Source organism: Microtus pennsylvanicus, chromosome 9, assembly GCF_037038515.1.
Source record: "Microtus pennsylvanicus isolate mMicPen1 chromosome 9, mMicPen1.hap1, whole genome shotgun sequence".
NCBI lineage: Eukaryota > Metazoa > Chordata > Mammalia > Rodentia > Cricetidae > Microtus > Microtus pennsylvanicus.
Window position 1 is genome coordinate 104,430,509 of NC_134587.1, and position 26,626 is coordinate 104,457,134.

Below are 26,626 nucleotides of genomic sequence, written 5' to 3' on the forward strand. Positions count from 1 at the left end.
AGATATATTCTTGAACAAACAACTTTGAATTCGAGAGACCATATAATGTTCCAATGTATTTTTTAATAGACTATAATTGTCAAAGTCTTTTGATGGCCTCCTGACTATAATTCTATCAGGAATGTATATATAATACTCTTGACTAAAATGTTCACCAAAGTGCATATATTCCTACCAAATAGGAGTGGCTGGGATTGTTGACAAACAGAGAAGGCATTAAAGAAATCTGCTCATTTGGTATCTGTTAGCTTCCAGTATACCACCATACAACCTAATTCTGAGCAAACCAACAGTACAGAATAATTGAATTTTTATCAGGATGTGAGTGTGAACTACAGAAGCATTCATAATGATGACCTCTTACTTCTCTGGGACTCTGACATGTTACAGATATAATGCACATTAAGACATGTAAAACAAAATCCAGAGACACTAAATCAGTGTTCTTTGCAAAAAAAATTATCACCATGCTGACCATCACATCCATCTACTTAATACTGTAATAAGCCCTGGAGGTCTACGTCACCAGGGGACAGTAGTCATCAGACCATGGGACGTTGCATAAAGTTGCAGTAAAAATCAAGACAAGCTCATTTGGGTCACATTAAAAGACTGTCAAAAAATGCATGCTCCTTTTTAAAACTATAATTTAAAAATCTCTAAGGAAAAAAAAACTCTGAAAAACTTATCAGAGCCAAAATAATCTGCTAATGATTGCTGGGGTTAGATTCTTCTGTAATAGATGAGAATCAGCATATTTCTTAAAGTTACCATCCATTGCCTATCATATTCTGAGTGACACTTGTTAAGACAAAGTCTTTCAATATTGTACCAAGGCAGGAGGAAGAGCTGGGAAGGAGCAGTGGAGGAGGGCAGCGGCACCGAATGAAAGGGTGTAGGCTTGATGTCAGTCTCAGTGGGTCTGGACAGAACCCATATGAGGGCTGAAATGATAGAGATCCACCTCCCAAAGCTTTTCCTACACATCCTCAAGCCTATGAATCTTGTTATAATCATCCACATCCCCAGCTCCAAAGTTCTGTGATCCTATGATTCCATCATTCCATTTTTAAACCTGTGGAGTGGGAGTGTTTCTGAGTACCCTGCTCACACAGATGGCGGTGGGAAGGATCTCAAGAATATGCATGTAGTAGATGCCCACTTCACTACGTAATCACTCCTTCCCAGTCCACATGAACCAACATGATGCTATCTCAGAGTCACCGAAACACCGACGCCTTGTTAACGGCAGCATGGCAGCAGCACCCACATACGTAAGGGACACAAAAGAAGGAATTTCTCCCAGTTACACACACCTGGCAATGAACATAGCGAGAATACAACATGCAGAACACGGTCACTTTTGTATACTAGCTCCACAGACTGGGGGAGGGGGACATACTGGAAGAGGAAAGAAAAAAAATGAACTCAATGAAAGATAAAAATTATACAAGATATTTCTAAATTCCTGATGTTCTAAAAATATGCCGCACTGAAAAGCCACTTGTCAAGGCAACCATTCTGAGACTAAAACATGACCACTGTGCCAACCACCGGTTTCCAGAATCATCGCTGTTTGAACGCCGTTCCAACCCTTCTCTTCCACAAGCTGGCTCTGTGCAAGACTGCTGCACAGCGCAGTGGTTCTCCGATCTGGAGTTCAGGTATCATTGCTCACCCCAATCTCACCGATTATCTTAGAGCCATTTTATGCTTCCTGTTACTTTCTCAGCCTGCCCCTGCATATCACCTGCTGGCAGACTGCATAGCATCCTGAGATCCCACCATACAACTGTCAAAAATATTTAACATGCCATTTCTTTACCTTGGTCTCCTTAGCAGAAAACTCTGAGGAGTTGGAAATTTTCATAGACTTTGACCGGTGGGACTGCCGCCGGATAGAATCCTCCCGGGAATACTTCACAGAACCTGAGGTCCTCACCCGTACCTTGCTGGCACTCTGAACACTATTCACGCCAATCATTTTGAAGGTCCACTAGGGAATAGGTTTAGAGAAATAAGAAGGCACTTTCTACCCGTTGCTAGGCTCTGTTGCTGAAGGAACTCTGCAGGTTGTACTCCAGCAGCTCCAAGCAGCTCCTGAGCAGCTCTGAGATCGCCTTAGCTTAGGAAGCACCAAGCTGCCTCCCCCAGCATCTTCAACTACCCTGTTTGCAGCGAGTCTGATTGTTCCAGGCACGGCTCACGTCACTGGCTGCAAAGAGGAAAAAAAAATGCAATCCCACCCCTGCTACTCGGCTCTTTTACACACACGCACGAGCGAGCGCAGGCATGCGCGAGCACGTACACACACACATACACACACACACACACACACACACACACACACACACACCATATTCACACAGTGGAACAAATGGCAACTGGCTAAGCAAGCAATTCATTAACATTCCAAACAGCAACACCATTTCTCTTGTGATATTGTGCAGTAATCTCATTAACGTCAACAACAAAAGAGATACCACAAATAAAAGTCGCAAGTAATCTGCAAGGCACCATGTGGAATAAGAATGGATCGAGCCACGTTTCTAAAAGGGGAAAAGAAATGCAGATGGGTGTCAGGGTGGTAATAGGCTCAATCAATTACAGGTTTGTGACAGTAGGTTAGCCACAAAGGCATCTTGGTGATCAATAATTTTCCTTCCTTTCCTATTTCAAACTGTGGTGCTCGTCAGAAGAATTAAACGTTTCCTATGACTGTAGAATATGAGAGCTTGGTATTAAGACAGTACTGCTGACTTGTTTGACAAATGCAGAAGAATGTAATTTATCTCCCTGTCATACTGAAAGTTACAAAAAAAACACGAGAGTGTTAAACATGCCTTAGATCAATGAAGTCAATCCAGATCAATAAGGAAAATTGTCAAAGTCACAAATGCCATAAATGGGAACGTGCTGATTTCTGAGCAAGAGTTACAAGCTCGATATTGCTTGAGAACAAGATATATTTAGTTATAATACACTAAGTTACTTTGGGATGTAATGTTCAGTTGTACCACCTGACTTGTCCAGCATCTCAGAGGCAGCAGGTTAGCTGCAGAGAAATGTCTTGGTTTGGGTATTAACATAAATACTAGCAAATAAATATTAGCAAAATGTGAATGTAAAAACAGTTTTGCAAAAGATGCTGTCTCCATTCATTATAACCCTCAAATCTGACTTCCTTTCGGATTCTTGAAAATTCTGTATATCATACAACCAGGTACTGAGACATTAAAATATTCAGCTGTTGAACCCCTCGTCAACCAGCCCAGGGAAAGGGAACCCTTGAGTCTTTGATTTTTTTACCTCATGACAGAATGTGTCCCACTTCCCTTTACTCTCCCCATCTTGTCTTTGAAACCTTGGGGTTTCAACTGTTTTATAAGTACAGTGACAAATTAAAATGAAATTTGTTCTAAATAATAATCAAAGTATATTTAGAAGATCTTAGGGCTCTACTGCCCTTAGGGATGCATGGAGTTCAGAGTCTATGATATCACATTGTCTTCTATGAGGTATACCTTTCTCACCTCAAGTAACTGATGATGAATTGTAATGGCTTTATATTTTATGGGACATGTACTGTGACAGTGCAATAAAGCTAATCATTGACAATATGTACAACTATAGCCAGAGCATATGATAAGTAAGTATATTTAACCAATGCAACACAAGGTGGAGCCACAAGGGCACTACATCACAGCAAATTCCAAGCAGAATGGGCAAAAGAGAAAGCACTTATCTGCCAGTCTCCAGAGGCAGATTCAGAATGTCTCCTGAGGCCCTTTTCGTTTCTCTACCAAGCTGGTTACTAAAAAGTAAAAGAGGAAACTATACCTTAAAATATGATATCCAGCTCCATTTCTGGGAGATATGGAAGAAATGGATTATTATTTTTGCCCTGCTGTGCCCAACTGGCATTAGATATAGATTGTAATTAATAACTACTTGCAACTGCTCAACACTTACAATTTCAGAGAAGTAACTGCAATAACTGCATCACCATCCACCTGTACAGGGGAGATGATCAGCTTAGGATGCTGTAAAACAACCAGATCCAAGCCCTTATGTTGTGCTATACGATTGGATACCGCCTCTCTGATACTACAGATATGGTGAGGCTTTATGAAGCTAAAGAGAAAATCCTTTCTCCTTCCCCTGCCTTGTATTCTATGTTCCAGAACACATACCTCTGAATAGTGACAGGCTCCGCTGCAATGACACTCACAGTCCAAGGACTAAGAGCAGATGGTGCCTCTAACCTTCTATGCATGTTCTTAGGAGCACCTGAGAAACACTACAGTTCCTAGTTCTCAGGGTTCTTGGTATTCTAGCCTCATTTGACCCGAACTTTATCCCCATTGCTGTCCTGCTCAATCAGATCGATTGTCATCTCCTCATGTAGGTTAATATACTGGACGAAAGCCTGCACACATATAAATGGAACATGGGCTTGTCTCCTCTTTGGACCTTCATCAGGGATTATCATTTGCTGTTCTTCCAGGAGCTGTGTTGCCTTGCCCCTCAGTCTCCTGGAGTCTACATGGTAGGCTTCTCACCATCCAAGAGTCAGCCCAAGAGCTATCTTGCAAAGGGATTTCCACTAGCTACCCTTCCTACAACAAGCCTTATTTTACATCCTAGTCATTCGCCATCACAAGCCCTACAACCCTCATCCTCAGGACATCCATTTAATCTAAAGTCATAGCTGTCTCAAACCCACATCAGCAGCTGGTGGAGAACAACTTAGCGACTACTTAGAGAATAATCAAAATGTTTAAATACAAGGCAAGTTTGTCTATCAGATTTCATTCCACAGACCTTGCTTTTAAAGAAATTTAACTTCTTTTGAAAAATAAATATAGAAAACAACCATGAATTTTGGGTTTTATTTGCTTAGAAGAGAGCATGAAATTGAAATTTCTTCCCCATTCTGGTTGATTAATCTTTCTACTTTCTCCAAGAATGTTTGGTATGCATCCCTCCAGAATGAATCTACCCAAACATACTATATGTATATATCTGTTTCCTTATTATAGGAAATACATGAAAACATAGATACTCTTGCTGTTTATTTAATCACATATGAGGCTATCTCATTCATTAATAATAATTGTCTAATATTGCATTATATGGGTATATTATGTTTCATTAATGTCATACTATTGGTCATTGAATTTACTCTTTCTGTGTCTCTATGTCTCTGTCTGTCCCCGCCCCCCTGTGTTTTTCCAGACAAGGTTTCCCAGTAGCTATGGAGAGTCAGTCCTGGAACTATCTCTGTAGACCAGACTGGCCTCAAACTCACAGAGATCCGCCTGCCTGTGCCTCCAAACGCTGGGATTAAAGGCGTGTGCCACCACTGCTCAGTGAATCTTGTGCTATAATAAGTAATGGCTCAGAAAATGTAGATGCAATATAGCATATTTAAACAATATGGCCTTCCAAGCAAATTGTATTTTTGTTTTCCTATACTTCCTTTCTACTACCTACTGCCTTGATATGGCTGCATACAGTTTACAATTAGATGCAATCTGAAAGCATCAATTTAAAGACATCTCACATGGCTCCATTCTGCACTAGCCTACTCTGAGGCCTTGCCTGTTTTACACATTAGCTGGCCCATGCAGACAGATTGCTTCCATTAAAATAAGGGCAGGCCTCCTAGAGAGCAGCAGCTGCTTAACAGCAAAAAATAACTTTCCATGAAAGCTTCAGTAGAAAACAAAGGTGACTTCATTAACAGAACAAAATGGTAGGAAAAACTATCAAGGCAAATCTCTTAGCCAGAGGGCTGTGAGCTGGCATTTACATTATGATGCTTTCCGGGAATGAGGACACTATTTAGGGTATTAGTCCCCAAAGCCTTCCTAAGAAAGTTTTAGCTAATAATAGTAGTAGTAATAAATAAAATTCTCACATATTCCCAGAGAAATAAACTCCATTTAACATAACCATGCCCGTAACTTTGAACCATTCAGTTATGATAGTGTAATGGCAATAGTGAATTCCAATGGAGCATCAACAAACATAAAGGTTCGGAGACCTCATGTGAGATAACTGGAAGAACAATAATGGCAACTAGGCAGAAGCTTCCCTCTTTTCTAAAATAATCTTATAGAGTGTTAACCAAACAAACAAAACTAAAACAAACCACCAAGTCTAAACATGAACTAAATAAATGAAAAGTGAAATATCTAGTTATTAAAGGTGGAGCGAAGACAACATGGAAATGAATTTTAAGTATCAATCATATAGAGGCTTACAGGGTTCAGGAGATGGGTGGGGCGTGAGGGGTCAAAGGAGGCAATTTTTCCTTACTCTCAGAAGAGAGTGGTGGTTTTATCAATTCCCCAATTCAAAGGCTCCCAGGCCTTTCTTCCTTTGTGTTCCTCAGATTGTGCTACTGAGGCGGATAAGGTGACAAGATGCTGATCTGACAGTCAGATAGCAGGTGCTGCCATGACTGTCACATGACCATCACATGACCAGCAACTTCAAGAGGCTGCTGCTCTTTAAAGGTGCTAATTAATAATCTACCAAGCTAGTTTTTTGGACTCAAAGTCACTGTCAGATTTGGACTTACAAATAATCGCCTCTGAGCTCTTCATTTTCTCTCTTTTTTCTTTTTTTATTGATTTTTATTTGGCTCTACATATTTCACCCTCTGATGATGAATAAGCATGACCTAACTATGGCTGGGGTTCTTACTTCCCAACACCAGAGGGATTATTTAGGGGTACAGGAGGTTGACATGCTGTCTCTGACACTATTTGTCTTTTAAAAGCTAAAGACCACAAACACACATCTTTCTAGATATGACAAAGCTGGAAATGATTGTCTCGAAATGTAAGCAGATTTGGGGAGATACATTTCAGACACGAAATGGAGGTGACCACTCATAAAATAGTTATAGAAGGAAGATATAAAAAAATCAACTGTCTGTAGTAGCTTACAAACCAAGTCAAACATGTGCTGTTCTCTGTTCATTGCTGTAGTAGGGGAAGGCAGGCACCCTTCCATGCACTGTGTAGATTTCCTTTCCAGACATCATGTGACACAAAACTCGTCATCCTTTCACAGAACAGTATTTATCACCACCAGTGACAATGCATGTATCAGTAAAGACTGTGACATTTAAAAACCCTCCTGTCTCCCTCCAGTTTATCCATGCTGATAGAGCGCTACCATAGAACCCATTGAGAACATGAGATGATGTGGCAGCTTACTCCTAATAGAACTCAATGACCCACAACAAAACCTTCATCCTCAGATGGTCTAGTTACATGAGGCTCCACTGGATTTAACATTCATATCAGAGCCTGTGCTGAGTGAATCTCATTGCCAGATGACATCTGTCCACCAATTGACCCTAACCTCTTTTTCCGAATTAGGACTCTGGAAATTTCTCACAAAACGGCGTCTCGTTCTACACTGCCTATCTAACTTTGTTCTCTGGTTCAGAAGGATGCTGAGCAAGCTGCATATATATATATACTTTTGCTCATCTCAAAAACAGAAGTACAAAGATTTGCCCTGCAGGGGTGGCTATACATTTCCCAATTCAGAAACAATTAGGATGCAAACTAAAAACTAAAATTAAGTCATCTTTAAAGATCAATTGATATGTATAGTAACATAGTTGGAAGTCAGAGACCCTCTGGTCTGTTTTACCTACGAGAACACGTTGTTTAGCAGGCTCAATCTTGCCTGTAGCATCACACGCTTTTAATTCCATCTGTTCTTCAAACATACAAAGCAACTAGATGGGGCAAATCCTTTAAATAGAACCTTCTTACATTTAAAATTAAATGACATGAACATGCTGGAAGGAGTCCCACACTTAAGAAAGCATCTTTCCTCTTGAACCCAGACACTCATGTCAAGTCACTTAGTTCTCACATTAGTCCCCCACTAGTTTTGGTAGTTTGGAGTGAAGGGAAATGCACCCGGAAGCCTTCACCCAGCACCCAGCTCTGGGAAACTGCCATTTTCTTCTCAAACTATTACCTGGGGAAAAAATACAGAACCCTGCCTTAGAATTTCTTTGACATGGGTGGGTAAACCAACCTATTCTATACCCTGTAAATACTTAGGCTTTCTTGACATGGGTGGGTAAACCAACCTATTCTATACCCTGTAAATACTATAAATTTTTGTTATAAGACAATAATCTTCACTTTGTTGCAGAATAGTTGCAAGAAGCAAACATAAAAAATAGGATTTCCAAGCTCCAAGCTGTTTTCCAAGGTGAGTAGGAATAATTGTATATGGGGTAGCGAATGCTGAGAAAATGTTCTGTTCTAGAATCTAATCCAATAAACCCACCCATAATTACCTCTTTACACCATCCAGTGTGATAATAAACATTACCAAGTGCCTAATACGTGCCAGGCACAGTGTCTATGAGGAAATGAAAAGATTAGAGACCTGGCCCGCATGGTGCTTCATAACAGAGATAAATTACACTTCTATGCAAGAAAGTGTCAATCACAGTAAATAACTCCACTTGCCTGTTTCCTAAGCCATTCTTCAGAGAGCACAGCATTTTCTTCTATCTCCCTTCTGTTATCAGAAAGTCCTTCAACACCACCATCCTTCACCATGAAATTCTCTATCCGTTTGGTCAGTAGTTTGGATCACTCTAGTTTCCAATCAGTCAATTATTTTAAGCAGTAGTAGTTTATTTTCTCTTGCTGGTGATTAAAAATTACTGGCTAAATAATGAATGGAGGAAACATTTCTTTTGGCGCTCGGTTTGGGGAATAGTGTTCCTTATAGCAGGGGAGGCACTGCAGCACAAACAGCTTACAGCTGTGGCGAGCTCACATCTGAGCAGATCAAGTATGAAAAAACACGGGAGTCCTTGGCTTTATTTTCCTTTTTATTCAGTTCTCAAGTCAGGCCCAGGGGATGATGCAGGGAAAGTCTTTCTGTCTCAGCAAATCCTTCTGGAAATGCCCTCACATACATATCTGCAGGCTCATTAAACCTGCATTTCTAATCCAACCATGCTAACAATGTAAATTAACCATCAGACAGCACCCTCAAAACATACAATGGTTCCCACTTGGTGCCATGTAAGAGTAAAGAGTAACTGAAGTTTCTATAGTGCAAATGACAAAACATGTTTAATTCTGCTCAACATTTTGATTTCTCTCATTTACTATTCCAGGCACTAGTAACAGATTATTATGTAAAACCAGGCAGAATCCCTTCCCACGGAGACAGACAATCAAATAATCATTGATTAAATAATCAATCCCTCGAACAAAGATAAATTAGTAACACTGGCAATATCATAATGAAGAAACATGCGGAATTCTGAAAGGCTTTCTTTCAACCTTCCTGGCCTTGGGGAGGATTTCCCAGAGGAGACTAGGAACTGATGTCTGAGACGGGACTGAAGAAGAAACTGGAAAGGGAGACTGAGCAGGTCCTTTGGGAAGTGTGAACCCGAGTGAGAGGAGACAGAAGGAGGAAGGGCTGAGGGACGGCAGCTAGGCTAAGGCTGGCAAGATGTTCTCACAAGGACTTTCAGAAAGTGACCGAATGTTCCCTTCTTCCCAGTAACTACGAGGATTCCTGGGCCGTACCAACAGATATTCCTCAATGTGCCGTAACCTTCATGTTTGCCCAGGGTAACCTCAAGGGTGTCAAGGGTCGCTGTCCAGTGACCTACACAAATATGGCGCCAGTTGATTGCTGCCTATGGCTGTAAAGGCGCTAGGCCACTTGAATTCACAGCAACACTGCTATTTATTAGTAACGGTGAGATGATAGCCATGGCAAGGGTTGGTAATCACAAAGACCCATAAAAGTTGTTACTTTAGGGTCATTATCTGCATCCAAGTCCTTAGTTTTCACAGAAGCACAATAAGAAAATTGCCTAAGCAGCACATATGTTATTCTAACATCTCAGTCAATAAGGTCTCTCAATCTCAATTTCTGCTTTTTGTTTTGTTTTGTTTTAAATCATATGGGAAGGTGAATAAAAAATTATTATATTCTGTGGTTTCTGAAGTCCATTTCCGGGAAACCAAAGTCTAGGTGGGAGTTTATACTTCAGGTATTTTACTCAAGAATATAGAGAAACCATGAGGCGATTCAGAAGAAATCTAGCTCATTTTCCTAAATAGGTAAAGGCCAGGTACGACATACACAAGAACAACTCAGTCTGAGCCAGTCTTTTTGAGGCTTGAGGGATCCAGAACTATTTTAAAGGCATTTTCCCTGATCTACTGGTGATATCGCTGCTGGCCTTCTCCTCACCCCTTTCAGCCCTTACAATATCTGTTGGGGGCCAATGTCACTAAACCACCCAGAAATGCGAAAACACCAAAGAAATTAAAAATTAAAACTAGAGCTGGAGAGATGGCTCAGAGGTTAAGAGCACTGACTACTCTTCCAGAGGTCCTGAGTTCAATTCCCAGCAACCACATGGTGGCTCACAACCATCTGCAATGAGATCTGGTGCCCTCTTCTGGTGTACAAGAATACACCCAGGCAAAACACTGTATGCATAATAAATAAATTAAAAATAAATAAATAAATAAAAAATTAAAAGTAAAGCGCCAAAGAAACAAAACTAACAGATTTACAGTTTAATTCTGCCTCATCCAGGTTTCAGTTTGGCTAAGACCATAGCTATGGCTTGCACGGCTTTCGAGTACGCACGGTGGCGGTAAAGCACAATGCTTATGCTCCAAAGACACCTGTGCTGACATCTTGGCTTGATCATTGATTTAGGGAGAATTCCTTAAATTTCCTAAATTTCACACAAAAGAAAACAAAGCAAGCAAGCAAACAAACAGCAGAACAAAAACAAAACTCAAACAAAGCAGGAGAAGAACGCCGTGCTGGGCAGTCACAGATTTCAGGCTACTCAATGACATAATATCTTCCCACTTTAGAAGAGCCCAGCCATAGGTAGTAGACAGTCCCTGTCCTTGTATGTTAGTAGCAAATGTATAAGCCAGAAGGCACAGACAGTTATTACTTGATGTTTTCTAAGGAGAGCACCTTCTGGCTATTGTGCTGGCAAGGGACCAGATATCAGCAATGTAGAATTAAAATTTCCCAATCCCAGATGCCTGGAAGCCTGTATAAAAACATAATAAGAAATGGCCTGGATATAATGTCTCCACTAGAGCCTAGCAACCCTAACATAACAGGCCCTGTGTGTTTTGCAACATAGCTGAAACACAGACAAAGACCTTAAGATAGCCTTTATGAATATGATAAGCTCTCTTAAAGAGGAAACTAATGGATGCCTTAAAAGTCTACAAAAATAAACAGTGGAAGGAAAATAAATAGTTCGAGACCTGAAAGTAGAAATTAAAAAAAAATAAAGAAAACACAAGCTGAGGGAATTCTGGAAACAAAAATTTAGGAACTTGAAGAGAAAGCGCAGAGGCAAGCCTCATCAATAGAAAACAAGAGATGGAAGAGAATTCAGACATTGAAATGGATACCCTGGTCAAAGAAACTGTTAAATCATGGTATAAAACATTTCTCAGGAAATCTGGGACAATATGAAACGACCAAACCTAACAGTAACAGAAATAAAAGGAAGGGGAAAAAAACCCAGGTCACAAAGACCTAGAAAATATTTTCAACAAAAATCTTAGAAGAAAATTTCCCTAACCTTAAAAAGAGATACCTATAAAGGTAAAAGAAGCATACAGAACACTAAATGACAGGACTCAAAAAGAAAGTACCCTTGGTACATAATAGTCATAACACTAAACAGAAAACAAAGATAGAATGTTAAAAGCTGCAAAGAAAAAGACCAATAACACATGAAGGAAAAATCTAAGAATAGAAAGAAAACCTAAACCTAAAACGGTTAATACACCCAAGAAAACACAAGAAATATATAATCCCAAAACAGAAAATTAAGAGAGGGGAAACACACACAACAACAAATAAAATAAGAGAAATCAACACACTGTTCACTGATATCTCTCAGTATCAATGATCTGAATTCCACAATAAAATGATATTCCAAACAAATAGACATAAGAAACAAGTTGGTGTAGTCATTTTAATATCTGACAAAACAGACTTCAAACCAAAAACAATCAGATGGGAAAGAACACTACGTCCCCAACAAAATCTAACAAGAGGACATGACAACTTAATATCAATGAACCAAAAAAAGAGCATCCATGTTCATAAAAAAAAAGGTATAACAATTTAAATCACATATTGATCCTCACACACTGATCACGGGAGACTTCAAAACCTCACTTTCACCAACAGACAGGTCAGTCACACAGAAACTAAACAGAAATGCCAGAGCTAACAGACATCATAGACCAAGAGGACCTAACAGATATTTACAGAACATCTCACCCAAACACAAAAGAATATACCCTCTCAGAACCTCACACAACTTTCTCCAAAACTGACTATACACTTAGACAAAAAGCAAGTCTCAGCAGACACAAGGAAATTGAAATAACACTCTGCATCCTATCTGACTGTCATGGATTAAAGCTGGACATCAACAACAGAAACAACAGAAAGCTTAAAGACTCATGGAACTGAATAACTCTCCACTGAACAAAAAAATGGATTAAGGCAGACTTTTTTTTTAAAAGGAAAGACTTTCTAAAGGTTGAATGAAAATGAATACACAACATAAACAAAATTATGGGACACAGAGGCAAATTCATAGTACTAAGTGTCTGCATTAAAATGTTGCAGAGATCTCATACTAATCACTTAATAGCACACTTAAAAGCTAAAAACAAGAAATTATACCCAAAGCAGAGACAGTAAAAATAAGCATAGCGCTGAAATAATAAAATAGAAACAAACAAACAAATGAACAAATCAATGAAACAAAGCTGGTTTTGTGAGAAAATCAACAAGTTAGACACACTCTCATTCAGAGTAATTAAAAGGCAGAGAGAGAGATTATACAAATTAATAAAAGTAGAGACCATCAGGGGATATAACAACAGGAAATCCAGAGATTCATAAAGACAGACTTTAAAAACCTGTACTTTACAGAATTTTGAAATCTAAAAGCAACTGCTAATTTTCTTGATGCATAACACTTAAAAAGTTAAATCAAGATCAGGTAAGCAATCTAAACAGACCTATAAACTGTCAAGGAGATGCAGTAACTAAAAGTCTCCCAACCAAAAAAAACACTCAGAGAGGTTCAGATGGTGTTAGCATAGAAATTCTGTCAGGCTTTCAAAGAAGAATTAATGCCAATACTAATCAAATTATTCATAAAATACAAACAGAAGGAACACTGTCTAATTTATTTTTATCAGATCAATTATCCTGATATTCAAACCACATAAAGACCCAACAAGGAAAGAGAATTACAGACCAATTTCCCTTCAGGACTTAGGTAAAAAAAATTATCACTAAAATATTTCCAAATGGAATTCAAGAGCACATCAGAAAGATCATACACCATGATTAAGTAGATTTCATCTCAGCGATGCAGGAATGGTTCAATATAGGTAAATTGATAAATGCAATTCATCATATAAACAAACTGAAATACAAAAACCACATGATCCTCTCATTAGATGCACAAACTGCCTTTGGGGAAAAAGTCTAACACTCTTTTATGATAAAAGCTCTGGGATTTATATGAGAAAAGAATTTTAAAATGAACATAGAAAAAATTAAAATGTTAAACCAGAAAAAAAGAATCCTGGGATGAACCTAAACATACCAAAACATAAGGGCAGTTTGCAGCAAGTACACAGACAACAACTTAAATGGCAAGAAACTCAAAGCAATTCTACTCACATCAGGGACAAGACTCCACTCTCCATACCTACTCAATATGGGATTTGGAGTCTCGGCTAGAGCATTAAGACAACTGAAGTAGATCCACAGGATATAAATTGAAAATAAAGAAGTAACACATTTTTTATTTATAGTTGACATGATAGTATACATAAGTGACATATAATATTTCACAGGGAAACTCCTACAGCTGATAAACAATTCAGCAAAGTATCTGGATACAAAATTAACTCACAAAAATCAGTAGCTTCCTATATACAAATGATAAGCAGACTGGGAAAAATCAGGGAAAAACATCTTTCACAATAGCCTCAAATAATATAAAATATGTTGGGGCAAATCTGTCCAAGCAAGTGAAAGATGTGTATGACAAAAACTTCAAGTCTTTGGAGAAGGAAACTGAAGAAGATATCGGAACATGGAAAGATCTCCCATGCTCATGGGTCAGTAGGATTAACATAATAAAAATCACTATCTTACCAGAAGCAATATACAGATTTAATGCAATCCACACCTAAATTCCAACACAATCCATCACAGATCTAGAAAGGTCAATTTCCAGCTTCAAATGGAAACACACACACAAATTAAAAAAAAGGATAGCTAAAACAATACTGAATAATAAAAGAACTACTGCAGGCATCACCATCCCCTATCTTAAATTGTACTAACTGTACTAAACATCAAAGTATTGACACAAAAACAGACATGTTGATCAATGGAATTTAATTGGAGAACAAGACATAAATGCATGAACACATCTATGGATAACTGCTTTTTGGTAAAGAAAACAATATACACTGGACAAAAGAAAGTATCTTTAACCAATGGTGCTGGTCAAATGGGATAGTTTCATATAGAATACACGAACAGATCCATATCTATCATCCTGCATAAAACTCAACTCCTCCAAAATAGGTCAAACATCAAGATAAAACCAAATACATTGAGCCTGATAGCAGGAAAAGTGGGGACTAGCCTTGAATTCATTAGCACAGGAAAACACTTTCAGTCCAGAATACTGTTGGCACAGTCAATAAGATTAATAAATGGGACCTCATGAAACTGAGAAGCTGCCACATAGCAAAGAACACTGTCCTTTGGACAAAGTGGCAGCCTACAGTACAGGTAAAGATTTTTACCAATTAACTACAATCCAATAGAGGGCTAATATCCATAATACATAAATATCTCAAAAAACTGGATATCAGGAAAATAAAATCACATAAAAAATGGGATACAGATCTGAACAAAGAATTCTCAAATGAATAAACCCAAATACTTAAACATTAAAGGAATATTCAACATCCTTTGCTATATGAGAAATACAAATCAAAACTATTTGAAGATTTCATCTTACACCTGTCAGAATGACTAAGATTGGTAAAAATAAATGACAATTTATGCTGGTAAGGCTGTGGAGAAAGGGAAACACTCATCCATTGCTGTTGGGAGTGCAAACTTGTCCACCCACATTGGAAACCAGTTTGGTGGTTCCCCAAGAAGATGGGAATCCATCTACCTCAAGATAAAACTCATTCTGCACATATACCCAAAGACTCAACCACAGAGACACTCAGTCTTGTTCATTGCTGCTCTATTCAAAATAGCCAGGACGGGAAACAATCTGGATGCTTCTCAACAGAAGAATAGGTACGGAAAATATGGAATATTTACACAGTGGATTGTTACTCAGCTGTAAAAAAAATGAAATTCACAGGTAAATGTATGGAAGAAAATCATTGGGTGAGGCAACCCAAACCCAGAAAGACAAATATAGTATATATTCACTTATAGTGGATATTAGCTCTTAAATCAACGATAACCAAGCAACATTCCATGGTATCATAGAAGTTAGGTATAGAGAAAGGGGCCGGGAGAGGCAGACTGACATCCCCCAAAAAAGGTAAACAGTACAGCTATGGGTCTATACTGTGTTCTGGAATGAGAGAATCAAGTGGAGAAGGATAGGACAGAGGGGATGATGGAGGAAATAGATAAAATTAAGGACCATTTGAAGGGTAGCATGGTAACCTAATACAGTAGAAGCTTCCTAAAACATATACATATATGAAGGTGATCTAAATGAAATTGCCAAATAAAGGAGGGAAATAAAGACCCAACTGGCCATCTCTTGTCACTTCCAATACCAGAATTGAGGTACATCTAATTGAGTTGTTGGTTCAAGGTGTCCAATGGGAATTTCCAAAAATCCCATACTGTTGCCAAAACTATAGATTGTTCTACACAAACTGAGAGCAATATCCTATTAGTGAAGAAAACACCTACACAACTCAATTGAACATGAACAAGCTGAGCTGGTATCTATGTAGTGCCTTCACTTCTACCTGTTAGCATCTCTGGTGTAGGAAGGGATTCTGCAGGCTACCAAAGCAGAAAGGCAAGCCTCATCACAATCACAAACCCTTTGATTGACAGTGCTGTCCTGCCTGCAACATATACTAGGGTAATGATGGCAAAAAAGCTTGTGGTAGTAACCAACCAATATCTGAGCCCACTCTACAAGATCACACCCATACCCAATGCTGTTTGGGTGACCAAGCATCTGAGATTGATATAGCCCCAGGACCTACTCTAAAATCAAATACTTCCTTTTTCAAAAAGGTAGCAATGCAATGACTTCTAATGGCTTTCTGCTATACCCAAAGATGAGTGCTTTGTTCAGCCATCAGCAGAGAAGCCTCTTCCTCCAGCAGACGAGAACAAACACAGAGACCCACAGCAGACACCATGCAGAGAGTGAGAGACCTTGGAATACTTACCTAAGTTCTAAACAGGATGTCTCTTTCACATCCCTCCCCTCAGGACTCAGTGAACCCTCCTGAAGTGTAGGCAGAAAGGGCACCCATTGTGTATATATTACGACTTCCAGTTTAGTATATTTATGGAATTCCTGAGTGTGCAAATGAATGGCTTTCTGTTTCCTGTACCTTCTCTTGGGCTCTTTTCCTTCTGTTTGTTCATTTTATCCAATTTGATGTGTTAGTTTTTGTTTTATCTTACATTTTATATTCCTGTATTAAATTTTATTATTAGCCCTTAGAAGCCCATCCTGTTCATTTTCTAATGAGGGACAGAAAGGAGGGGGACGCAGATGGGAAGGGAGTTGGGGAGGAACTGGGGGAGTAGAGGGCGGGGAAACTGCAACTGGGATGTGTTAAGTGAGAAAAAAATCTATTTCCAATAAAAGTAAAAAAAAGTGAAAGGAAGAGACATGAACACCTAGATACTTTAAATGAAGCTCTAAGAAAGAAATAAGATTCTCTTTTTCTTCCTTTATACTAAAATCCCCACAAGTTCCCAAAGCTCTGCCTCTGACAAACAGCTTCCAGTTTCTAGGAAAATGTCTCTCCGAAGCACTGGGCTTTAGCTCTGTAGAACACGAGTGCTGGACAAGATAACCTTCACAGTCGCTCCAATCCAGCATGATATGACACGGCAGGGATTATCTGAGGAGCGTATTTATTTCCCTGAACAGCAACCACAGGCCCATTCGATTGTCCTGCTTTCCTCTGGGAAATTGTCTGCCCATCTCTAACATATTGGGGTAGTTAAACAGCTACCTCCCTAAAACACCTATGTCCTAATCGCAGATTAGGAGGTTTTTTTATGTTATTCTATGAATATGCTAACTATCAAGGCAAAGGGGACTTTAAACAGATGATTAACTCCAGGTCCTCCAAGCTAGGCAGTTATTTCAGGCTATTTCTGATGGGATAATGGAATTCCAGGTCTCCTATCAGATAGAGGTAGGCAGGGGATTCGGAGTCACAAGAGGCGACATGAAAGAAGCAGAGGTCAGCATGGGTGTGATGTGATTGTACTAGTGGTTCTAAAGACAGAAATGGGGCCATGATGCAAAGAATAGACAGTAGGTAGTGGAAACAAAATGCCACCGCTCTAGAAGCTAGAAGAGAAGCCCAGTTCCTGCAACCTAGTCAGGAATTTGGACCCTCAGCACTATAGCTAGTAACAGTGCTAATACAATAGAGCAGCAACTGGAAGCTGATACATCTGTGTATCATACAAGTAGCATCCAAGCTTTTATGCTTGACTTGGCTAATGTTAACAGGCACACTGACTTCAAACTACTCTTCCTGTTTGTCAGATCAGACAGGTTCCATCCTAGTCCCTATATATAAGACAGGGCATGAGCTGAGTTCAATTTAAGAAAAGCGATAGCTGTTTTGGAAAAGATCCAGAAATGTTGGCATTTGAAATTACTATTAATAAAGAATAGTAAATCAGTGGGACAGTGGAGGTGCACCCCTTTAATCTCAGCACTTAGGAAGGAGATATGGGCACATTTCTGTGAGTTAGAGGCCAGCCTGGTTTATAAGAACTAGTTTGAGGACAGGCTCCAAAGCTACAGAGAAACCCTGTCTCAGAAACAAACAAACAAAACAAAATAAATAGTAAGCCTATGTTAGTATTAATGAATCAGAGAATATCTGAAGCCTGAGGAAACCCTGCTTCTAAGAGGAACAATGAAAAGGTTGCCTGGAATGACAGAAGTTTACTCTTTAGCAACCAAATTATTTTCCTTTCCATGCTGTGGTTGTTTCTGGAAATTTCTGTTTCTCAATGACCCTTGCAGCTAGATCCTTGTTAGTCAAATATGAGCAGAATAAACATAGACTAGTTCCAAGGCAAGGAATTTAAGAACCAGTGTTCCCTGGTAAAGACTGTAGGTTTATATTTAATGAGATCTTGATCACCTATCTACTCAGCTTAATATCTATCTGAAGAATTTCCTCAGAAAAGATATTTTGGAATATTATAGATCCTGTTACAGACTTTAGGTAGCACAAGGAAAAACTGAACCATATACCATAATAACAAAATATCATATTTCAGCTATTAAAAAGCGAAGTTCACAGTGAGTTTGGACAAGCATGGTAGGATAAAAAAAGTATGACTGGTAAACCTAGAGAGCAAAATGATATGTAGAGAGCTCTAAGCATGGTAGGATAAAAAAAGTATGACTGGTAAACCTAGAGAGTAAAATGATATGTAGAGAGCTCTAACCATTTCCATCACTTAAAGCAAATGTCTTTAGATTCTTCTCGGTTATAAAAATTATATAAATTATATAATGAGGCCTATCAGAACAACCATGCCATGTTCTCTTTTGTTCCTTTCTTACCTAAGCCTATCTGTTGGCAAATGGTTATAACTAGTTGAAATTATACAAAGTATACATTTCCCCTTTAGAGAGTTAACTGGTGATAAAATTCCTGGAAATTTTTGATAGTTGTGAAGCTTCTTTTTCTGCAAAGGTCTTAATAGAATTTTTCTTCCAGTCAAATACTGTATCATTTCCCTAGACTAATGCAGTAAACTGTGACATAAAATTAGCAACCAATTTTGAGTACTCTCCTAATAATCATAAAAAAAAACCCAGAAAGTAATGTAGCAGAGCCCCCCATTTCTCTGTGAGAGTCGATTTCTCAATCAATTAATTAGATAACATTTTAGAGGTACATACTATACAATAATTTATTAAGCCGACAGCTAGGAACATAAATTTTATAGACTCTCACAAATGAGTCATCGTACGAATTTCTGTGAATGCTGTATTTTCTAGAGCACCATTTTTCTCTCCGGGATCAAGATGTTAATGACATAACACACTACATCCTATGAACCTTAGTTAGAGGCTGTATCCAATGTCTGTCATTGTACACACTTCCGTTAAAAATAACGTGAAAGTCCTGTTGGATGAAATAGATTTTGGGAATAAGAATGAGCAGAGATGTAACATGATCCCTGAGCAAGACTTCTGTAGGGTGCCAGATGGAGAGAAAGCTTGTCAGTATATGTTCAGGGGCACAGAATTCTATTTATTTATTGTATTTATTACAATTTTACCATTGGTCATCTAGTTGTAAAGTATATTTAGTCTAGCAAATAAATACTTAAAGACATTTCCATCCCTATCAAAACACAAAAGAAAAAGGTGGGTTAACTATGTCAAATAGTATGGGGGAACTGTTTTCATTTACAGCGTAAATGAGCCCAAAGTGTTAAGTAATTTATTAAAAGTTTCAAACCATGAGCAAAGCACAAAGACTTACATATCTAGACTCTGGGACACCACAAATGTATGCTACAGTGAGGGCCCATGCAAGGAATGCTCCACCCTCCCTTCCTTTGGTGTTTGCCTACCTTTTTACTTTTTCTTTATGTGTCTATCTTTGAGGAAAGAGTACAATAGAATAGGTGCTTGACTGAGGACCTAAGGAGATGGTTTGTTACGCAAGCAGGAAAACTTGAATTCACTCCTTTGTATGTACACGGAGGCTCCTTGGGGCTACTGACAATGCAGCCAAGGAGAAATGGTTGATTAGCTTCAGGCTGAGTGAGCCAAAATGTAAGGTAGTCCTTAGGATGTCCAACATTGACCTCTGGCTTTCCACATGCACCCATAAACAGATACATACAGGGGTGAAGGAGGAAGGGAGGGGAGTGTGTGTGTGATAGGGTGTATGAGTGTGTGAGCCTGAGCATGAACATAAACTCTATACTGAGATTCAGATACCTATGGAAAGCTGAAGCAATGCAACCATCCTGTAGCACAGGCGGGAAAGGGCCACTTCATATTTTCAGGTCCAATTAGCGTGTCTATATAAAGTCTTTCAAAATGTAAAGTTCTATGGTTTCATAAAAGATAGTATTATGTTACATATCTTAATTGAAATTTTTATTTTGGCTACAGCAAATTATATATATTCAAGTTAGTACAAATAATTTCAATGACAATTAAGTTTTAAATCCATACACAGGAACCCATTTTAACAAGCTAATTCATGAATAATGCACAACCTAAAAATCATATATCAAGAAAGCTCCTACACAATATAAAACAAAATCATAACAGTCAATAATTACAATTTGATCCACTATATTATAATTCAGCTAACTAGAATAAGTATGTGATAATCTCATTATGTAAGAGAACTTCTCATTTAGAAGAAAACAAAACATTGCTTCCTAGTAGTATAACAAGTAATGCCAAAGGAAGCTGTTTCCCAATGTAGTGTTGGGAATTTGACTTTAGATGAATGTTTAAAATTGAAATATTTACTGGGTAAAAACTGAAATTGCACAGCCAAGATCTCTCCCATGGGTGTAAACACAAAGCAGAGATTTATGAAAAATATTTCATTCTGGTCTTCTCAGTCCAGCAATAAAACTCATGAAAATGCCACTGGTGTAAAATCCTACATTCACAGAACCATCCATGGCTCTTGGGATGTTGGGTCTAAGATTTATGTGAAAATTAAGTGCTCTTTTGTGAAAGAACTGAAAACAAAACAAAATCCCTTAAGATTCCATATGCTTAAATGTTTGACTTCTTAAGGAAAAACATTTCCCACAAGCAGTAGGACGCCTTCAAATGCCCTGAGTGACAGCTCCTCCTGCTAGGGAGTATGCTGATACCTAGTCTGTCTTGGAGAATGGGTGAAGTGATCTTTCTGTAATCAACAGTTCTTTCTATGTGTTTGAGATAATCTTGAAACAGAACTGTTTGTAGACTTATGTCCAGATTTACATTTTTCTTGATAATGTCACAACTGATTAGTTAAATGCAGTTTTGAAGAAATTCGGATCAGTATTTGAGAATGAACAAAACTACTGAATGACTCAGCTACCCAGGTCTAAGCACAAACCTGAAAGGTTCTAAGTCAACATTCTACATAGATTCTTGAACATCCAGGTTTCCTGCAGACCTTCTTACAACAAGTAAACTATGGATTCATCCTATGTGTCCATCAATGGGCGACTGGATGAAGACAATATAGCATATATGCACAAGAGTTTTACTCAGCCATAAAGAATGAGATCTGGAAACTGCCTTATTATGTGAGATAAGAGATGCAGACAGATAAATCCTCTATGCTTCCCTCATTCGTGAGCCCTCATTGTGCATACATACCCAACATCATTTATATACACATGACATGAAAGTAGATGAGAGATTGGGGAGAAAGCAAATGGAGTAAAGGAATAGTTGGGAGAAAGGAAGTTGGGGCGAGAGTGAGGGTAGACAGGTACACAACAGACATGAATAAAAATGTCTTTGGAACGCACAACACTATGGACAATAATTGGTGAATGGACACCAATAAAATATTAAAAATAATGAAGATTATATGAGAATGTATCATTTACTATCTGGGAAACTTTATATGATTCATTTTTGCTAAGCTTCATTTTTCAATTCTACAAGATAGGAATATATCATGTGTAGATCTGTCTACATATTCAGCCTACCTTATGGGTTGTTCTGAAAATTCGAAGTTGAAAATCACCTAAAATGTTGCTTTATGTGAAAAACTCTATTTTAAATTATTCTCTTTACAAGAGGTCTTCTATAATATTTCATTTGCATTTTAATAAATAAAACTTGCCTGAAGATCAGAGAGTAAAACAGCAGCCCTAGTCATCCTCACAGACCAAACAGTGGTGACACACAGCTTTAATCCCAGTAGCAACACTAGTTTGCCATAGAAACCAGGCGGTAGGGGTGCACGCCTTTAATCCCAGTACTAGAGAGGAATATAAAACGGAAGGAGACAGCTCTCACACACAGTCTCATTCTGAGATTCCTGGAGGTAGGATCACCAGTTCACACTGAGTTAGAAGTGAAGCCCGTGGCTCTTTTGCTTTTCTGACCTTCAGTTTGAACAATTCCTGTCTCTGGACTTTTATTAGTAGTGCTACAGTTTGAGTTGGTGATCTTCACATGGAGAGTGTGGAAGAGGGAACTAAGAAACTGCTGAGGCGTATGACCTGTAGTGGCATTTCAATTGTATTTTAATAAATAAAGAGATGGCCTGAAGATCTGAGACTGAAACAGTCCCACTGGTCAGCCTTACAGACCAGTTTATGGTAACACACTCCTTTAATCCCAGAAGCCACACTAGTTGCCATAGAAACTGGGCAGTGCACGCCTTTAATCCCGGCCCTAGTGAGGAGTATAAAATGGGAGGAAACAGCTCTCAACACACAGTCTCATTCTGAGATTACTAGAGGCAGGATCACCATTTCAGATTGGACCAGTGGCTGACTGGTTTGCTTTTCGGATCTTCAGGTTGGACCCCAATTTCTTTTTCTGAGTTTTTATTAATCGTGCCTCAATGACCCATTTGAAAATTCCTCTTTATTGAAACTAGCTGTGGAACTTCTTCAGGTAAATGACAATGAACAGATAATTCTTCTAACCCTCTTGGTCCTGAGCCTCATCTGCTAGGCAACTTTTGGAGTACTATCTGACATTTTAGTAGTTTTATCTGTTGAAAAAGAATGTGCTAGTTCAATCAACACAAACGTAACTGATTTACTTGGTATTTGTATTTCAGTCTCAGAAAGAAGAAAGGAAGGCTAGACAAAGATTGATGACTATTAAGTGGATATTCAGAAATTCAGGATCTTTCCATAGTACCTACCCTCTAATCCTTCTTAGGATCTGTCTTCCTCTCCACGCATCCTTCTCTGCCTTCACTCCCACACAAATACACATCTTACATCTGTCTTCTCATTTTATTGCATCTTTCCCAGTTTCTTCTCTATCCAAATTCTACTTATCCTTCAAAAACCCCAGAGCTCAAGCCTCCTCACTGTTCCAGAAAACCTGCTTCTCACAGCTCACAACCCTGGCCCCATCCATTTATACTGCTCTGCTTATGTTACCACAACACGAGACTTTCCTCCACTGACTGTGAAACCCTGGACACTAGGTAAACTATGGATCATGGAATAAAAAGCACGTGGGATTAAGTTCTGACAAATGAGTCTGGCAATGTCCAAGCAGGTTTATCCTGCTTGTTTTGGCAGTAAAGAGGTGTGGGCTTTCTGGTTGGCTGCCACACAACAAACAGGCTAACTACTGCCAGGCAGAATTCTGAGCACTTGATAATGAATTAGGTCATAAAAACCAAAGACCAGACTAAGAGATAGATATTATTATGTCTCCCATGTTCCATGTGAGACAGCAAAGCTCAAGTGATTGATGATATTGCTGAGTTCTCAAGGGGCACAGCTAGAATCAAAGCTTATGTTCCTTGTCTCCTGCTCATTAAAGCATCTTTATATTAATGATGTATGTCTCACAAGAAATGTAACCAAATAGGTAAATGTTGTAACATTTCTCTCTAGATTTGAAAGTTTAGAGTAGGAAATAAGAGCCTACAAAAGACACGCCTGAATAGAGAGAGATACATACTGACCTGGCGTCATGTAGGTCTCGAGCCAGAGTGGAACTGCTCTGCAATGGAGGAGAGACTGGACATCACCACCTAGCCACCTTCTCTAGTCTTGCCCCAAAGAACAAGCAACCTTGCTTCTAACAATATAGGGGTCAGATAAGTAAAGAATATTTACTTACAGTCTTGGCTGGGCTGACCTGTCTGATCCTTAGAGATGGAAGCAAAGTAGAGACAGAGAAGTACTGTATAACTTAGTGTTAACAGGGTTCATTTTAATACTTGTGCTTACTGTTTCTCCCTCTTTTATACACATGGCAGTGAAGAGAAAAACAAAAATGACAGGAGATCTTTTTTCTCCTTGTAATTTAGAGATAACATTGTACATTGTACTGGGAGGTCTAAATAAGATTGTTGTCAAGCATGTACCAATTTCAGTGCAGGGTGATGCACTGCTCATCCTTACATCCCACCTGTATGAGTACACGGCATTATATGCCAGCTCTAAATCCAGGGTTCTGATAATAATAATAAGGTAAATCTTTCCACAGGCAAATGTCTAACTTTGAGTCTTAGCAGTTCCTCTGGGCAAACCATCACCAATGAGCTACAGATCACACTGCTGACTTGGTGTTGTCTGAGCTGTCATTAAAGGTGAGGAGGAAGTCTTACCATGGCCCAGCACATACAAGATGAAACTTTCAGAGAACCTTGCTTACCTTCCTAATAAGAACAACTGCTTATCATTCTATTTGAAAGACATTAGATTGATTCAATGTCCTACCAACTAGTGGAGCCACAATCTGGCTCATTGTGCTTTAGTAATATATTCATATATTGATTTATTGCTCTTTTTAAAGTTGGAACACTCTAAGGGAAGACAATGCTATACTAGTCTTGTAATTATCCTAATTCCACATGCTCCAGAAAAGGAAACACTTCAGGTGTGACCAGCAGTGCAGAGACACTGTCACAGGATGACTGTGAGCTCAGCCTGAGGTAGAAGGGGTGACTGCTTCCCCCAAAAAAGGGAGGAAGCAACGGTGAGTGCTCTATAAAGTCCAAACCACCCAGCTTTCTTCTTTCTTCTTCTTTTCTCTCTCTCTCTCTTTCTCTCTCTTTCTCTCTCTCTCCTCTCTCTCTCTCTCTCTCTCTCTCTCTCTCTCTCTCTCTCTCTCTCTCTCTCTCTGAAACATGAGGGTCATTTAAGTGTTTCCCAGCAGAGTGACTAGTACTTGCCTTGGCTGGAACAGCCTACAGAAGATGACTTTCACAGGACTCAAGCTGCTCTCCCTCATAGCAGCGCCCCTCTGCTCAGACCCAAGGCACACTTCCCTTCTTCCCATCTTCACCCTTCAGGTGGTTACCAGGACACTCAAGCTGGCATTTATGCTCATTCAGGAAAGACACTAAACCCTTAACACTAGTCAGACATTACTCTAGGTGGGGCCAGGCATGGTGGTGAAATGCAAATGTGGTCTTGGAGCACAGATTGTAACAAGGGAGGCAGGCACTAAGCAACTCAAGTAAGCGTTCCATGTTGTCCCAAGTGTTATAAAGAACAGAAAACAAGACCAGGGGACAGAGTACAATGGCTCAGGTGGCTGAGTTTCTTCTCTAAAATACAGTTAAATCCAACATGTGAGTGTAATAAAATCGTCATAGTAAATTACTTCTTTTAATTTTTTTTTCAGGTAGCAAGCATTTGTTTTTCATATGCTATTCACAGTGAGCAAAGTCATTTAAGTGAAATGTCGACTTTAAAAATGGTCCAAAATGGGAGCTGGGAGAACTCACCATAAGTACATGCCTCATTTAGTAATTGCCAAGCTTCTGCCAAGAGCAGCCATTACTGGTTTGAGGTCACCCATTATGAGTACTCTGAATGTGATAATTTGCTATTCTCTTTACAATGATGTTTTAAGCATTTAAGCCCAAACATGCTCAAATTTTAAAAGGGAATATAGGAAACCAGCTTCAAACACATTTGCTGTAGTCCATACATAGATATTTCATGTACCCATATATTAAATGTAATTTTTTTACATCCTTCAAAGCAGCCACAAAATAGAATTTAATAAAGGGTCACACTAGAGGACTAGAGTCAGACCGTGCCATTTTGACCAACTCGGAAAGATTTTTTTTTTAAATCAACAAAACAGTATTTCCTGTTTCCTCTCTTGATACCATGCTTTGTGCTTCTTTTTTACATGTAAATCCAAACCAATCATTCTCTTTTTACAAATTCCCAACTGTTTTGCTCTTCTAAAATGAGTTAAATTAGGTAAAGTGAGACCGAGTAGGAAAATAAGTAAGACCTAAGGAATTATTTATTAATGTTTATTAATAAATAGTAATTTTCTTTTATTTTTGAAACACAAAGGTGATTTCAACATGTTTCCCAGCAGAGGCTAATACTTGCTTTGGCTGGAACAGCCTACAGAAGATGGCATCTTAAGATGGTATCTCAAGAGCTTGGCCTCTGAGAGCGTCAGGCTTGCGTGTTCCCTTCACACTCTGATCTACATGTTTCATACAATTTTAAGCACATTCCATAGAAAGGGCACTAAGGGAGCATGCTGGGGGACAGCTCTGTCAGCCAAGTGCTTGAT

The 26,626-nt window shown here is 38.9% G+C and overlaps 1 protein-coding gene across 6 annotated transcripts in view; it reads right to left on the reverse strand.

Annotated features, from left to right (window-relative positions):
- The window catches only part of Psd3 (pleckstrin and Sec7 domain containing 3), a 537,529-nt gene that overhangs the window by 103,132 nt on the left and 407,771 nt on the right, over window positions 1-26,626 (reverse strand). The window contains exon 1 of one of the 6 annotated variants that reach the window (XM_075986914.1): window positions 1,826-2,314. The exons of the other annotated variants lie outside the window; for them this stretch is intronic. Coding sequence (XP_075843029.1) covers window positions 1,826-1,984 — 159 coding nt within the window. The 5' untranslated portion in view covers window positions 1,985-2,314. Of the gene's footprint in view, window positions 1-1,825; window positions 2,315-26,626 lie in introns of those variants that run through there. 6 annotated transcript variants of the gene reach the window in all.